Source organism: Callionymus lyra, chromosome 12 (assembly GCF_982586985.1).
Source record: "Callionymus lyra chromosome 12, fCalLyr1.hap1.1, whole genome shotgun sequence".
Classification (NCBI taxonomy): Eukaryota; Metazoa; Chordata; class Actinopteri; order Syngnathiformes; family Callionymidae; genus Callionymus; species Callionymus lyra.
The window spans coordinates 13218708-13237086 of record NC_141829.1 but is presented as its reverse complement, the minus strand read 5'-3'; the positions used below and the strand labels follow the sequence as shown (position 1 = coordinate 13237086).

At 35.3% G+C, this 18379-nt stretch overlaps 1 protein-coding gene across 1 annotated transcript; it reads left to right on the top strand.

Annotated features, from left to right (window-relative positions):
* Positions 1 to 907: 907 nt before the first annotated feature.
* On the top strand, positions 908 to 16011 carry galnt3 (UDP-N-acetyl-alpha-D-galactosamine:polypeptide N-acetylgalactosaminyltransferase 3 (GalNAc-T3)). Its single transcript, XM_087803692.1, has 12 exons — positions 908 to 1266; positions 1405 to 1610; positions 2852 to 3389; positions 4586 to 4758; positions 7738 to 7887; positions 9172 to 9406; positions 10403 to 10520; positions 10582 to 10782; positions 12345 to 12476; positions 12675 to 12776; positions 13742 to 13894; positions 13978 to 16011. Exons 3-12 carry the CDS (start codon positions 2893 to 2895, stop codon positions 14089 to 14091), a joined length of 1875 nt encoding a protein of 624 aa, XP_087659818.1. The 5' UTR covers positions 908 to 1266; positions 1405 to 1610; positions 2852 to 2892; the 3' UTR covers positions 14092 to 16011.
* Positions 16012 to 18379: the final 2368 nt, after the last annotated feature.

Below are 18379 nucleotides of genomic sequence, written 5' to 3'. Positions count from 1 at the left end.
GACATAATATATAGATTATTATATATATTTTGAATTAACTTTACTTATTATCGTTTGTTTTTTAAGTGACTAAATTAAAGTACATTTCAAGAGAAGTACAAACACATGATATTATTTATTCAAATGGTATTTCATTTAGAATTAGCGAAAGAAATATAGATTATTATATATATATCTTAATTTACCTTTACTTATTATAATTTGTTTTTTAAATGACTAAATTAAAATACATTTCAAGAGAAGTAAAAAAATAAGATATTTATTAAAATGGTATTTATTTAAGAATTAGCTAAATATATACAGTATATATATAAAGCTAATTTTGCTAATTCTAAATAGATATATTAAGCTAATTTAGCTACGAATTAAATATACATAATTAACTTGTTGTAATTTCTTGTTTAAATGACTAAATCAAAATACATTTCAAGAGAAGTACAAAAATAAGACAATGGTATTTAATTATGAATTATATATATATATATATATAAAGCTAATTTTGCTGATTCTAAATATATATATTAAGCTAATTTAGCTTATAATGATATATGTATAATTAACTTTTCATTTTTTGGTTTAAATGACTAAATTAAAATACATTTCAAGAGAAGGTCAAACATATTTAATATTTAATTTGGAATGAGCTAAATATACAGGATTACTGTAAAAACAAACCAGCAAATTGATTTTTTAAGAAATTATTTATATGAAGGAATGAGATATTATTTGTTCCTCCTCTGTATGTAAAGTGTCCTTGAAGAAAGAATGAAACTTTAAGTTAAATCTCTTCAAATAAATACTTTTATTTAAAGTGGGGAAGTTTCTTTCTTTTTCTTTTGTGTCACCTTCTCCGTGATCGCTGCTGGAGACACGTGGACTTGCAGCGAATCTCAAACAAGTGCAGACTTGAGTCACTTTTAATGGACACAATAAAGTGGATTCCTGACGTGGACCAGGACCAGGACCAGGACGGGTCGTGGACTCAGGATCAGCTCTGAGGTGAGACGTTGTTTTTTTTTTTTCTTTTCTCCCCCCAAACGCGTTCTGGAAGCAGCGCCACGACTCCCTGATGGTTGCTTCTTTCTTTTTTCTTTTTTCTTCTCCCAGGACGTGATTGGATGCGCGGTGTGTCCGGGTCTGAGGCAGCGTTCTTCCGCCACCGGTTACCCGGCAACCGCCCCAGTGAATAACCCGCCGAACAAACCCCTTTGACGGCATTATTCCCCGCGAGGGACTCGACACAAGAGCCGGGTCACTTCAAAACAGGTACGCGTCGAAATCACCATAGAAATCATAAATATACGTTTTTTCTCCATTTATTCTAGTCTTTAATAACTTTCTATCCATCTTTTTTTTTCTTCTTTTTTACAAACTTTATTTGTTTTGGTTTACGCGCATGCGCAGTGGGGCGTCCCCGCCTTCTACCTGAGCGGAGCTCACCTGGATCCAACGAGACGGAAGTTTGATCAAATCTTTTTCTTTTTTTTTTTTAATCCTTCGAAACTCGTTTGGAGTTGACGAGTGACTTATGATGTGTCGAGCAGCAGAGGAAGTCGAGGGTTCGAATCCTGGACAGCCTTAAAGCAAACGACCTCCTTCCTTGACTCATGGTGCGTAAACTTCTGCTTTCACTCGAAATATGATGTTTTTATGAGTGAATTCATATTAATATTCTTGTTTAAAGTGTTTATAAGTGCTTTATAACTCGTTTACTCTTTAGGAAGAAGCCTTTTTAAGACGTTTTTGTCAACGATGTATCTGACGTTTATAACTGACTATTGACTCGTTTTTCATGACTTTAAATAAAATCAATAGAATGTTTAATTAAAATTATTAACTTATAAAATGTTTAAAAACATCTGCAGAAAATGTAATCTTTTTTCAAAATAAAAGAATATTCAGCCTATTATCGTGAATTTGAACGATTATTTAACGTATACTTTTAGATTTTCAAAACTTCAGACACTACGGTATATATATATATATATATATATATATATATATATATATATAAATTTAACGATATATATTAGGGGTGTTAGAAAATATCGACACAGTGATTAAATCGAGTTTTCTTTTCATATTTCATCATCAAATAAATTATTAAATAAGATTAAGATGTAATCTGCAAAATATTAATTTATTAATAAACATTATTCATATATTTAGATCCACAAGAAAAAGTATTTTAATTTTTTGTGTAAAGTGTAGTAATGTCACATCACCAACAAATAAAGTTGTAGTTTTTTTACTTTTTAAAATATTAATCTTTCATTTGTAATCGAAATATTTAATTTAAAATAACTTTAATTTACAATTATGATACTAAAATATGTTATAACATATCAGCACTATTGTAAACTTATTTGTATTTATACTTTATATAGATTAATTATTATATGCAATATTTATAATGTTATTTATTTATTCTGTTTATACTATATTGCATTATTTTAACTTACATTTATGCTTTTTACATACATCTCTCTGCTGTTTTTCTTTTAACGGTTGCCAAGCAACGGAATTGTGTTGCCAGTTACACTGCTGTGTTTTCTGTGCGATGACAATAAAAGAAAGTCTAAAGTCTAAAAACTTAAACTTAAAAAAACTCAAACACAGATATTTAATAAGTTAAATAAAACATATTTTATCCATCAGAAGCATTTGTACATGATATGTGATCACAAAGGCCACATAAATATTGGTTAATGGTATCAACTGTTGTCTTCTTTAAGACAGCAGTAAACGCTTGTTAAAATCTTGCAAAAAAGTTTTTCACGGTGGAAACATTCTGCATTTCTTTGTTAACTCGTAAACAACTTAATTTGTAATTGTAATTTTGTGGTTCCAGCTGAGAGCTGATCCACGCCTGAGCCTCTTCACCGGAGAAGAATGTCGACGTTCCACCGCGTGTTACGGAGGAGGCTTCACCCTCTCAAACTGGCCCTGGTGGCCCTGGTCTTCGTCACCTTCGTCTTCTTCATGCAATGGGAGGTGGGCAGCCAGAGTCCCCAGGAAGACCCCTGGCTGAAGGAGATCGCGGTGAAGCGGGACGCCATGCTGGACGTGGTGATGGGAGCCGTGAACAACTTGAGGGAGGTCATACCAAAGATGCAGATCAAAGCTCCCGTGCGGCAGCAGAACAACGGACGGGCGTCGTCCTGTCTTCCGGGTCACTACACCCCGGCCGAGCTCCGGCCGGCCCTGGAGAGACCGCCTCAGAACCCCCTGGCCCCCGGGGCCGACGGGAAGCCCTTCCACACGGACTCCCTGAGCCCTCTGGAGCAGAAGGAGAAGGAGAAAGGCGAGGAGAAACACTGCTTTAACCTGTTCGCCAGCGACCGCATCTCCCTGAGCAGAGGTCTGGGTCCAGACACAAGACCCCCCGAGTAGGTTCAACCATCTTTCCAACACACAATATGACTAATAATGAATAGATCTGAAAGTAAGAACCAGAATTTTAAAGTTGATCCTGAAAGAAACTGGCAGCCAGTGAAGAGTTTTAAGGATCGGGGAAATGTAAGTTCTTCTACTAGAGCGGCTCAGAATTCTTGCCTTTGTATTACCTTCAGGCTATTTATTTTTATTTTCTTAGGGCATGTTTTTCTTTATGTTGTCTTGACCTTTTAAAGTATTTACTTTACTTTGTTTAAATGCTTTGTGATCCTGGTCTGAGAAAAGCGTTTACAAATATAAATGAATTACTTACTTAGTTACATTTCAACAGTACAATCACTTTAATACACAATTGGCACCATCGAAACTTCAAAGTCTTTGGGTAAAAAAAGACAATATTTTCTTTTTAATTTTTCACTGAATTAAAAATGAATGATCAAAAACAACAATTTACATACTTTTTCTATATATTGCTTTTTTCTTCATAATGTTGCTTTTTATATTTACCCACAGTTTCTTAACTAGTTTTTTCTGTACTAAATATACAATATATTCAATTAATTTGTCATAATTTGTTGTTAAAAATAATAATAATATATAATATATAATAATAATAATCAAATACATTTTCAAATACTAAATAGGAAGATTTTTATTCAAATAGTATTTCATTAAGAATATAATATCTGTATAATATACTGGATTTGTGATGTAAGAAGTATTTTTTTTAACAATCACTTTAGTGCATACAAACAAACAAATGTACTCTATAGGAATTATTTGTATGGATAATTGTACGTTTTTTTGTTCCTCTTTTACCCAGTAAAGTGTTGCTAAAAGTTGCTATAAATTGAATTAATTATTATTTATTTTACTATATCAACATCCATATGATAAGTTGGACCCAAAAAAACCTGAAAGAAACTTCAAAATAAAAATGTTTAAGAAGATTTTAAGTCAAACTCTGAAAGAAAAATAATTGAATTATTAGTTGCATTTAAAAAAATAATAATAATTAAAAAAAACAAACCTCCTCCTCACTTGTCGCCCCTGACTGAGGTTCTCAGGTTCTGGACCAGAGAGGCTGAAACAGACACCTCGTGGGAAGGGGGGGGGGGTGTAGATGTAATAACTGGACCATTGTGCTGGTCAGCCGCCTCTCTGGACACTCGCATCTTTGTCTCCGCAGATGTATCGAACAGAAATTCCGTCGCTGCCCCCCCCTGCCCACCACCAGCGTCATCATCGTCTTCCACAACGAGGCCTGGAGCACCCTGCTGAGGACCGTCTACAGCGTCCTGCACACCTCGCCCGCCATCCTCCTCAAGGAGATCATCCTGGTGGACGACGCCAGCGTGGAAGGTAAGCCCCTCTCCCGCCGCCCCCCCCCCCACACTCTCTGACCTGGACCACCCTGCCCAGGCTTGTGGGTTTGATTCCATGCGTCTGGATGTGCGGCTCTGCTGGTTGAGCCACAGAACCAGCGGAGAGGAACGAGTGTTCCCACTGTGGCCTCTGAACAAAAAATGCCAGTAAATAGTTTCCTCGGGAGGACGGTGGCGACTCGTGAACAGGTTTAATGCTGCAGAGAAGTCGGAGGGAAGGAGTGGTTGTTAACATGAATCACTCCTGGAAGCATTCAATGAGTGAGGAGGTCGTTCTTTATCTCCTTCTCTTCTTTAATTAATTTTTTTCTAAATACCATATTTACCAGCGATGTATCGATATTTTCTTTTTTATAGCTTTTAAGTTATTTTATGGTTGACATTTCAATAAAGTGTATATAATACTGTATATACTTTTTTTAATTTATGATAATACTCCGCAAACAATGGAATCCTGCGAGATGACTGAGGACAAGAGGATGCAGTATTGACTCTGGTGTTGCAGAATTTACAGACCACATGACTCTTGACGGAGTCGTAACTACTTTCATTATTCTTAAAAACAAAATATGTCCAAACATCAGCTTGAAAAGCTGATTCAAGTCAACTGCATCCTCTCGTCCTCAGTTGTTGCTAGGGTCTTGCAGGACCTTAATGACTATCTAGTGTTCTGAAGTTTAAATGCAACACAAAAATGTACAAACATAATGTATTGAAATATAAACCATAAAGTATTAATACAAAATATAAATTAAAAGGAAAAAAATATATGCGATATACTGTAAGTGTATTGTTAAGTTTATTGATATTTTCCTACACCCTAGTTTTAATCTTAAAAAGTGAAATGTTTGAAATGAAAAAGTGAAAAATAATATAAATTATGAGTAACTAAGATAAAAAATGAATACATTGATACCGTGCTGCTTAATAAGGGGATAAGTGTTGATTTATTTGAGGATATCCCTGGCTGTGATGTCGCGATGGCGTTCTTGACTTCCTGTACAGCAGCAGGTTCCACGTTCTCTCTCTGCACCTGCAGATCTTGTTCCTTCAAAGTGGCGTCTCTTCAGTTCCTGTTAAGTGTTTGTACGTGTTGTGTACTTGTGTGTACAGGTGTGTCCAATATCCTTGTGAAGTGTGTTTGTCTTTACACGTGCACTGCTGCTGAATACTTAACCTCTTTTGACTTCGACCAAAATCACGTCATAAATTAATTCAATAAAACATGTAGAAATAGATTAAGGATATAATTTTATTATACTTTATACAAATTATTACATCTTTATGTTTACAGGCTTTTTTGCATTGTTCGTTTTATGGGTAATATTTTAAATTTTTTGAGAATAAATTGCTTTTATTTTAAATTTCGAAATAGTATTCATATTAATATAACTTATTTTATGGCATAAACGTTGCATTTTTGTTTATTATTTATAAAAACTAATTAAATATATAAAATATGCATTTGCCCTTTCATTCAAAATCTTGAAATCACATTTAAAAATTCAATAATGAATAATTAAACAGACCATTAAGGTTCCTTTTTGTCGATCAACATCGTAACTGCATCCTCTCGTCCTCAGTCCTCGCCAGGATATCGCGGGATTTTAACGGACGGCTTCCATCTCGTGGCCTGAAGTTTAAATCCAACACAAAAATGAACAAACGCTGTGATTATTTGCATGTTAATTGTAAATAAAATAAAACAATCACATTTTATTTAATGAACAATTTATTGAAATATTAGCCATAAAATAACTTTTAAATATAGATTTGAAAGCAAAAACACAAGTTGTTCATTTATCCTTGGAAGTCACATTTTGTTCTTAATCTATTCTGGACAAATTCCCTCGATTATGTTTTAGAACCTTTTTGCTGCTTCAGGAAAATCTTTATTTGTACCATTTGTTAAACAAACTTTCCCACAATAACCTTTCCTTGTTGTCCACGATATGGTGACCTACAAGCATGTCAGTTTTTAAGATAAGATAAGGGACAGATATGATAAACGTCAACCATAAGGGTAAAACAGCGATGGAAGGAAAGGAATTTGTTTGATAAACGTAATGAAAAAATGAGAAAATAAAGATAAATTGAGCGTCTAAGAATAAAGTAAATAGTTAAAAATTAGACTCGTACTTCCTGTTTAACAATTTGTTCAGGCAGAGACGTGGACTTCTTAAAGATTTAGGCTCCTTGTTGGATTCAGTTTGACTGATAAAGCACCACAAATATAACATTAAAAAAAAAAACACGTTAAAAAACAAGTTGATTCAATAAAAAATATATGTTTTCAATTAAAAACAAGTTGCTTTAATCCAAATAAATATTTTGATTTTGTATATGGAACATAATTGGTGAATTTTCTAACACTTTTGGTCACAGAATCCCAGAATATAATGACCAAAAACTCACAATATACACTGTTAAAAGGTAAAAAAAAAGGGTTAATTTGGATTTTATTCAATTAAAACACTCTTTGTGGATCAGATTAAATTAAACAGCAATTCTACTGATAAATGCTCACTTTTCTTTGCATACAAAGTTTTTCTTGCCAGTACTATGTGTGAATTAAATCATTTTGAAGCAAGAAAATGTCGTTTCAGAGTTCCACTTTGTGTTCTTTGTGTTCTTTTGAGGTTTTACACTGTGTAAATATTGTTAAAATAAATGGTTCAACTGCTGAGAACGAAGCCAAACTACTGTTCCATCATAAACGTCCGCTTTTATTGGTGTGAAAAGTTTCATAAAACACTGATGTTGAGTGACTCACAGCTGGTTATATTCTAGTGACAAGTTATTCTGGTTCAACTGTGTCACTTATATTTGGACGTGATCCGTCGCCATAAACCGGTCCGTCGGCTTTTTCCCGAGCGGAGCGTGATGCCGGAAGAAAAGATGGTTTCATTCTTCCTTCGGTGATTCAAGATCATCAATGTTTGTTTTTGTGCGGCAGCTCATCTGAAGGAGCAGCTGGACGAGTACATGAAGAGGCTGAACCTGGTCAGAGTGGTCCGGCAGCGAGAACGCAAGGGTCTCATCACCGCCCGGTTGTTGGGGGCATCGGTGGCCACCGGGGACACCCTCACCTTCCTGGACGCCCACTGTGAGTCACACACACACACACAAAAACACACACAAATCTGATCCAGCCTTACACCCCAGCTCGGGCTCTGAGGTCTGTGGATCAGAATCTACTTATGGTTCCACGCACACGGTTCAGGACCAGAGGAGAGAAATCTTTTCAGGCTGTTGCTCCTAAGCTTTGGAACGATCTTCCTCTCTCTTTGCGCTTGATGGATCTACTGACTCCTTTAAGAAACATCTTAAGACGTTTCTATTTGTTCAGGCTTTTCCTTGAATTTCTCGAACTCCTGTGTTGTTCTCGGTGTTGTCTTGATCTTTGAAGTATGTACTGTTTTGAGTATTGTTTTGATTGTTAAAGCGCTTTGTGACCCTGGTCTCGAAAAGCGCTATATAAATAAATATTACTTACTTACTTACTTACAAAAAGCGGCTTCCAAAGTTCAAACTAGAGGTGTAAGAAAATATCGATTCACTTAAATATTTAAATACCGTATCGATATACAACAGTACTGTATTGTTTTTTTTTTTAAGTTTATTTATTTTATTATATTTTTACCATCATTTGTTATGGTTTATATTTCAATAAATTATGTACAATTCCATTTTATTTATAAACTTTTAACATGTGAATCCTCGCAGTGTTTGTTCACTTTTGTTTTGCAATTTAACTTCCAGCCACTAGATGGCAGCAGTCATTTCGTCCTCAATTAATTAATGAAATTCTGTGAGATCCTGGTGATTATTTTTTTAATTCTATTTGATGGTTTATATTACAATAAACTATATATACAATACAATTCCATTTCATTATTTTTTATTTATATACCATTAACATGTGAATCCTCGCAGTGTTTGTTCAATTTTGTGTTGCAATTTAACTTCCAGCCACTAGATGGCAGCAGTCATTACGTCCTCAATGAATCAATGAAATTCTGAGAGATCCTGGTGATTATTTTGTATTGTACTATTTGATTGTTTATATTTCAATACATTATGTTTGTTCATGTTTGTGTTGCTTTTAATCTTCAGACCACTAGTCATTAAGATCCCGCAAGATCCTAGCAATAACTGAGGACAGGAGGATACAGTCGACTCCAGCAGCTCTTAAAGCTGATGTTCGGACATATTTTGGTTTCAAAACAAATGAAAACAGTTACGACTTCATCAAGAGTCATGTGGTCTGTAAATTCTGCAACACCAGAGTCAAGTACTCGACAATACTACACATATATCCTTTTATACTACAGTATCACAATATATCGTATCGTTGCCCCTGGTTCAAACCAAAGCCGTGTGTCCACAGGTGAGTGCTACAATGGCTGGCTGGAACCCTTGCTGGCCAGGATAGCGGAGAACTCCACGGTGGTGGTGAGTCCTGACATCTCCACCATCGACCTGAACACCTTCGAGTTCATGAAGCCGTCGCCGTACGGCCAGAACCACAACAGAGGGAACTTCGACTGGAGTCTGTCCTTCGGATGGGAGAACCTTCCAGACCACGAGAGACTGAGGAGAAAAGATGAGACGTATCCCATCAAGTGAGGAACACAAACCCAAACAGTCACACCTTTTTGAATTAAAATAACCTTGCGTTATCTCAGGGTCAAGGTGACCCGGAGGCCCGAAAACAAATGTGTTCGTGGTATCCCTTGTGTTGTCGCTGGGTCAAGGTGAACGATCTCCACCACTGCATATGTATTCATGGAAGCCAGGGAGGTTGTTGACCTTGACCCAGAGACAACACAAGGGATGCCTCAAACATATTTGTTTTCGGGTCACTTTGACCCTGAGGATAACACAAGGGTTAAGGGCTGAACGTGTATGAAAGTGATGAAGCCGCTGTATAGTGATGTTTAAAAAGATTCCAAATATAGGACATATTTTAAAAAGATATATTCAAATGGGAAAACTTGTTTATTACGTTGATATTACAGTATAATAGTAAGTTATTTAGTGCAGATGGTTGAAGGGAAAACGGGAAGATAACCAATGAGGAGGTGAAGAGCAGTTGGTTTGATTACGGATTCTTTAGTGTTTAATCAAAAATGAAAGTTGCAAAAAGAAAAAAAGGTTACTTCAATTAAATATATATATTTTCCATTAAAAATATAAATTGTAATTGAAAATATGTATTTTTAATTAAAAAAAAAAGTTTTAATTGAAAATATATTTTTTTCAATTGGAAATATTTATTTTTCTTCAATTAAAGTTGATTCAAACCAAAATAAAGTTTATTGAATGTAAATAAAAGTTTCTTTAATCAAAAAAATAATTGTTTTCAATTAAAAACAAGTTTCTTCAATTAAAAAATATATATTTTCAATTTAAAAATAAGTTGCTTTCATAAAAAAATGTAAATAAAAAACAATAAAAAAAAATTAAAAAAAATTACTTAAAAAAAATAGGAATTCATTGATGTGTTTCTTTTTTTTGAAGCAATATTTTATGTGTACAGTAGGTTTGTCTTAACTATTATATATAATATAAGTTTTCTTCTATATAATTGAAGAGTCACAGCTTGTCGTCGTCCACAGGACTCCCACCTTCGCAGGAGGACTCTTCTCCATCTCCAAAGAATATTTCTACCAGGTCGGAAGCTACGACGAAGAGATGGAGATCTGGGGCGGCGAGAACATCGAGATGTCCTTCAGGGTACGACGAGGCGGAGACGAACGAATGGAATCCATGATCATCATGGTCTGTGGTCCTGCAGGTGTGGCAGTGCGGGGGTCAGCTGGAGATCATCCCCTGCTCCATCGTGGGTCACGTGTTCCGCACCAAGAGCCCGCACACCTTCCCCAAGGGCACGCAGGTGATCGCTCGCAACCAGGTGCGTCTGGCCGAGGTGTGGATGGACGACTACAAGGAGATCTTCTACCGGCGCAACCAGCAGGCGGCTCAGATGGCCAGAGAGGTGTGTGTGCTCGGGTTCTTCCCTCTGCGGTTACGAGCGTATTTAGCGTCATTATCTCCTTGAACAAGTCCAAGCGTATCCGTGGAGGAGCTGAAGCTCCGTGGAGGACCTCCACGCCTGACAGGAATCCATGTGTGTGTGTTCAAGGTTATTAACGCTCACACCCATCAGGAGGTCCCTGTAAACCTCGCTGGAGCTCAGAGGCTTCAAAAGAAGAGGAAGTCAGGGAGGGACGTCCAGTGGTCTTTAAGGGTCAACAGCTCTCAGTTATTAGGGTCACGCGTGTTAAGACCAGATCCTCAAACACACACAAAAAAGAAAATACTACGAAGTCTCTTATAGTAAAACTACAGAGCCTCGAAGAGTAGTACTACAAAGACTCACAGTAATGCTACGAGGCCTCGCAGATTAATACTTCAAAGCCTCGCAGAGTAGTACTACAGAGTCTCTCATAGTAAAACTACAGAGCCTTGCAGAGTAATACTACAAAGACTCACAGTTATACAACGAGGCCTCGCAGAGTAGTACTACGAAGCCTTGCAGAGTAGTACTACGGAGTCTCTCATAGTAACACTACAGATCCTCGCAGAGTGATACTACGAAGCCTAGCAGAGTAATACTACGAGGACTCATAGAGTAGTACTATGGAGTCTCTCATAGTAAAACTTCAGAGCCTCGTAGAGGAATACTACAAAGCCTTGCAGAGTAATACTACGAAGCCGCGCAGAGTAATACTACGGAGTTTCTCATAGTAAAACTACGAAGCCGCGCAGAGTAATACTACGGAGTTTCTCATAGTAAAACTACGAAGCAGCGCAGAGTAATACTATGTAGTTTCTCATAGTAAAACTACGAAGTCTTGCAGTGTAATACTACAAAGCCTCGCAGAGTAATACTACGAGGTCTCTCATAGTAAAACTACGAAATCTCACAGAGTAATACTACAAAGCCTCGCAGAGAAATACTACGAGGTCTCTCATAGTAAAACTACAAAATCTCACAGAGTAATACTAAAAAGCCTCGCAGAGTAATACTACGAGGTCTCTCATAGTAAAACTACGAAGCCTCACAGAGTAATACTACAAAGCCTCGCAGAGTAATACTAAAAAGCCTCGCAGAGTAATACTACGGAGTCTCTCATAGTAAAACTACGAAGCCTCACAGAGTAATACTACAAAGCCTCGCAGAGTAATACTACGGAGTCTCTCATAGTAAAACTACAGAGCCTTGCAGAGAAGTACTACAGAGTCTTTCAGAGTAATACTACGGAGTCTCCCGGATTAAAACTACAGATCCTCACAGTGTAATACTACGTAGCCTCACAGTATGGCCTGGTATTGAGTCGTACTAAAACATTTTGACAGATTTTTAAGCGCTGTGTTGAAACATAAGGTGTTTTTTGAGAAAGTACGTCTCAGGTGACCTGGGGTTACAGAAGCAGCTGAAGTAAGAGCTGGACGATGTATCCGTGGCGAGGAACGTCTGGACCTCCCTGTTAAAGCTGCTGCCACGTGACATGATAAATGTATCAAACTCTTCATTCTCTCTCTCTGGTCGATCAGAAAACGTTCGGCAACGTCTCCAAGCGACTGGATCTGCGCTCGCGTCTGCAGTGCAAGAGTTTCTCCTGGTACCTGAAGAACATCTACCCGGAGGCCTTCCTTCCGGACCTCAACCCACTTCTCTTCGGATCAGTAAGTTCAAACTCCTTCTGAGTTTCCAGTCTCGCCCTCTCGATGTGGGTTTACGCCGGGGATCCCCCCCGGAGCTCCGAGCAAACTCGACACCGCTGGAATCCATCCAGACACTCACCATGTTTGAACAGCTTGGGTGTGATGTTGGCGTTCCACTCGGATCCTACTCAGTGCCTTTTTTCTTTTTTTTTTGTGTAGATTAAAAACGTGGGCAAAGACTCGTGTCTGGACGCCGGAGAGAACAATGAGGGGAACAAGCAGCTGATCATGTACCCGTGCCACGGACTCGGAGGGAACCAGGTACGTGAGGAAGTCTTCTGAACCAGCAACTGTCCTTGAGCAACACATGAATATAAAAATATCACCAGGAATACTAAATAATGTTATTGAAAATGTATATGTTTTACTATTGCAAAATGAATTAGAAATGTATTTAAATATTTTTCGAATTTAGTAACTGATTGTGTTCAATAATTAAGTTAAAAAAAACAAATAAATACACCATATCATTAGAGAAAAACATAAATTCTGATGACAAATTGATAAAAATGTACATTTATTGTCATTTGTATTTTTTTATTTGTAACATAAGTGTTATAGGTACATTATTAAGGCTTTTATTCTTAAACTTATTATTATTGATTCGTTTTTTTGTGTATCCCTGTGTCTGTGTGAGTAAAATCCTTAACTATTTTATTTTACTTAATCCTTTGTTAGTTTTCAATGCTAGTTAGCAAATACTGCAGACGACTGGTACTTCCAGTTGTGTTGTTTATTTTTTTTTAATGTATTTGTTTAGGAAAAAAAGGAGAAAATTCGACACAAAGTGTAATGTATTTTCTCTGTGACGATGCCAATAAAAAATACTTTATTAAATTATATTTTATATTTGGAAAATGTAAAAAATGCGTTTAAAAATTATAAAAATTTACATTGAAAAGTAAAAAAAAATTTTTTTTTAATAGTTTGTGTGATGCGACGATAATATTCGGTGACGGAAGTAAAAACACTTTTTTTTAAAGGTCTATTTACTTTCTATTATTTTGAGCGCCACCTAAAGGAGACGCGTTGTAATGACAAGGGACCAAAATAATGTCCCTCAAAATACTCAGTTTCCTCTCATTAAAAAGTCTATTTTCATCAAGAAAAATATTTGAGCTACTTTTAATAAAAACCTGTTAACAAAAATATAGTGGAAAACCTTATGAATTGAACAAGTGATTAAAGTTTTCTCCGCTCCTGACATAACGTTCCGGTCCCTGCAGTACTTCGAGCTCTCCACACGGCACGAGATCCGGCACAACATCCAGAAGGAGCTGTGTTTGCACGGGGGGTCGGCGGCGGTGAAGCTGGAGGAGTGCCAGTTCAGGGGGGGGAGGTCGTTGGTCGGAACCGAGCAGAAGTGGGAGCTCAAGCGTGTAAGTCCGTCTTGAACAAACACAGCCCAAAAAATTCCACATTAAGAAAAGTCAACAGATCTTGCGGTTCTTTCTCCTGGTAGAACCAGTTGTTCTTCATCCCGGGCTGGAGAATGTGTTTGACGGCTCGCCTGGAACATCCGTCACTGACCACCTGCGACCCCGCCGACAGATTCCAGCTCTGGTCCTTCGTCTGAGCGCCTTTATTTATTGATGTTCCTGGAGCTGCTGGAAGGTTTTTTTTTACGATGTGAAGGAATCATGAAGATGCTGTGAGCTGCTCCGCTGCACACGACCACAGCTCTCACTGAGGATGAACGACGAGACGTGTGAGTAGGTTCTTACTGAGTCCAGACCCGGTTCTAGAGTTGAGGGGTTCAGTGGAAACACGTCGCAGCATATGAGGAAAGATTTGTGTCTTTATTACTCCATCAATACTTCAGTTGCTTCCATTAAAAAATATATTTTTAAATTAAAAAATAGATATAGTTTCTATCAAAAAGGTTACTGTATTAAAAAATCTATCAAAATTATTTTAAATAAAAATGAATTCTTCTTGAATTAAAGAATAACTTTGAATACATGTTTGAGTGCAAAAAATAAAGTTGCGAGTCAAAAACTTTATTTGAATAGTTTTTTTTTAGGTTTTAGTTGGTTAAAGTCATCTTTGTTTGTATTTTGTTATGATTTAATTATGAAAATACAAAAAAGTTTTAACGTCGGGTTAATTTTTATTAAAGTGAAAAAGGGTTTCAAGTCGTGTATATTTTTATTAGATTGAAGTTTTAAAAAAGTATATATATGTTTTTAATTTAAGTAAAAAAGGTTTAAAATGTATTTCTTATAGAAGAGAAAAAGGTTTAGAAACCGGTTTTAAAATAAATTATTTTTATTTTAGCATTTCTTTGAAACATTTAATTTGAGTGAAGTGACTTTTTTTATTGAAATAACTTTAATTTAAAAAATAAAGACGCAAATCTTCCTTCACACCAGCAACTTTCACCTCAGCTAATTTCAGCGCCACCTATAGGAGAGGCGTTGTAATGACAAGGGAACAAAAATCTATCTCAAAAGAATTCCTCACATTTAAACATGAAGATAAAGCAGGATGATCCGAGATTTGTTCCCTATTAACAAGAGGTCTTTAAATGCAACAAATGGCTGGAATTTTTTTTTTAATGTTGCTTTAATTGAGTAAAGAAAACTATTATTTACTTTTATAAGGTTCAAATCTTCTGTTTTTTTTTGTTGTTATTTCCTGTTTGGGGGTTTACACAGGAAGACCTCGTTCTTAAAGTTTGTCTTGTTTTAAACTCAGTTTACCTTTAAATTGTTTTTGTTTTTTTATTCGAAAAATGTTGCTAAATCTTAGGAAATGTTAAATCAAACTGTGATACAAGACAGTAACAAAAATGACTGCGAATAAATGACAAAACCTTATATTTAAAAATGTGAGATTAGTAGCCAGTCATGTTAAAATGCTACAGGAAAATGTTTCCATCTAGCGGTTGGAGTTCGTCATGACATGCATTTGAAATCATATTGGGTATAATTTAAATCAAAGCCAACAATCTCTCATTAAATAAACACTTATACAATATTATTTCCTAGTGATTATGCAACTTTATATTCAAACACAAACTGATTACATTCCGTTCGTTCACTTGATGAACGGAATTAAATGGAAATAATAAATAAAGTCTCCATAAGTGAGTTAAGAATGTTTGATCTGTTGCAAAACAAATGACTCAATTCCAAAAGTACTGACCACTGCAGCTTCCACACCTCATGTTAAACAGGTGGTCATAATGTTATCGCGCACCAAAGACTGAAATGAAGAGCAATCGAAAACCAGCGGTGCCTCTGCTGTAAATTATTTGGGGTTTGGAGGTGGTGGGCGGGGCTTGACTGTTACGTGACTTTTTTATAAAAGTGTTATTAGTGAAAATGAGATTTTTTTTTTCTTTTCGAGTGAAAATAAAGGGGGATGATTGTTTTTCACATTTTTGTACTTTCCTCGGAAGTGTGGTTGTGTTCTCTGGTGCAGGCACTAGTGTTAGTTTCTCTGTCGTGAAAGTGTAACGTTGTGAGAACATTAAAGATGATTTATGGATTTATTGACCCGTACGTTATTCCTTGAAAAGCCGGCAGAGGGCGCTGTTCACCAAGATATTACAGTTCCAGGCGAAGTGTGAAATATTAAGACTTAGTTATATGTCGTTAAATTGTTGATAAAAATGTTTGTTAACTTATCAATAATACAAAGAAACAATCATTTTCATTAAAAATAATTAATAAATCGGGAGAAAATATTCAAAAGCTTTATTAACTAAAAATAAATGGTGCTATAAATCAACATAATATTTGAAATGAATGAATATTTAAATTGTATTCATTATTTTATAATTTAAAAAATGTATTTATCCACCAATTTTCAGGAATTACCAAAATTCCATAGACTTTTAAATGTTTTATTATTATTTTAGCTAAAAAAGAAAAAGGTAGTTTAATCTCTTGATATTCTTTTTTTTGTCATTCTTTTCTTTTTCTTTCCCATTTAAAATAAAAAATATTCTAAAGAATGTTTCTAGATGACAGAAAAGTCTCAGACACAATTTTTCTCCATCACATTTAATTCCAAAACATTTTAAAAACGGAACACGCTCCATTCACGTAAATAAATAAATAAATAAATAAAAAGTAAGTTTTACTAAATTGTGCGAAACTTATGCGACGCAGAATAAATAAAAAATAAATAAAATCAGGCACATAGAAGCTGCACAAACATCACCAGCATCAACACAAGTTCAGGTTTTTACTAAATATCCACTTGTAACGCACAATAAATACACAACTCTATTGATCTGAATAAATAAATGAATCAGCTCTGAATCGTCGGATCCTCTCACACTTTGGCACTGACGACAAAACCACTGATTGCCTTAAAAAATAAACACAAAAATTGAACAAAAATTCTTGTTGAAGAATTTTCGTTAAATATTTTTCCATGAACGTTCAATGAGTCCTCGTGACTGATTCAATTCAAACGTTTGATTGTCGACCTCCTTCTGTTCACCTACGAATCTGAATAGTTTTTCTTATTAATTCTGATATAAACCTCAATATTTCATTAAATACGACAACAATCAATCAATTAAACTTCAGATGACTTATGGATATTTTAAAATAGTTGATACGTTGAAATTATTTATCATAAATATGTTTAAAATGTATATAAAAACTGTCAAAATTAATTTTTATAGACTGCTGAAAAATTAATTATGGGGATTAAACCACATGTTTCATGTACTTTTTTAAAAGTACTTCATATTGAATATTTATTTAATTATTTTAGTTATTTAAATGCTCACTGTTTATTTTGCCACAACATTAATAGAAATTTTAAGCGATAATACTTCTGCAATGTCAGGTCATTAAGAGTATTGTTCTTTAGAAAAAGATTCTGTAAAAAAGTAAAAAGTAATATTAGGTCAGAAATGTATGTAAACGATCTATGGAAGTATTTCGGTCCCATTAGTATATTGAATGGTTGAATTTCAAATTTCAAAATGTTAAACAAAAAAACAATATTTATTGAAAAATGTAACGTTTTAACATTGAATTATTTTTAAATGATTGAATTTAAATTTTTGAAAGGTTACATTTTTTTTCAACTATTTCAATTAGTATTATTTCCACATTTTTATATTGAATTCAAAAAGCTACAAAATAAAAAATACTGAATTTAGAAAATTGATTTTCGAGTTATTGGAATTAGACAATCAAACTGAATGTATAAAAATAAAATAATTAATTTAGAAGAAAATCGATTTTTAAAATAATATAACCTCAATTTTTTTTTTTAAATGTACCTTTAAATATAGAAGTAATTGAATCATTTAAAAATATGAAATACTTGAAAAAAACTGCTATACTTTCATACTGATTAAGCGGTTCATAGGTCGACCTAGTTTGCAGTAAACAGGTCATCAGGTCGTCTCTGAATGATGATGTCACCGGAGATTTTTCAGATCCCGTCACCTGTCGTGTAAAGAAAATGAACCCATGAATCGATCTGAGAGCCGAAGTGCATTCTGGGTAAAGGAGGCCTGCGTGGCGCCACATTCTTCAAGTACAAAAAGCCACTTTTGACATCAGATATTTTTCAGAGCGTCGTCGCCTTCGTAAAGCATCGAAAAAGCGTGTGACAGCGACGGAAACCGTACAAAATATACGTCGTTATACATTCTCTACAAAACCATAGCGTCGTTTAAATACTCTCAGCATGCTCGTGGATATCAAAACTCTGGACGATATCTTTATATTAACACTTAGTTCTCTACGCAATAAATTCATCACATTTTCGGTAACACTTTAGAACGTGACGCGTCTCGACAGAAGAAGTTTCAAAAGTCATTTTGGGGATTTTTCATCGGCTTCATTCACTCAGTCGTTGATAAACGCTGTGATTTTCAGCCCAAATTT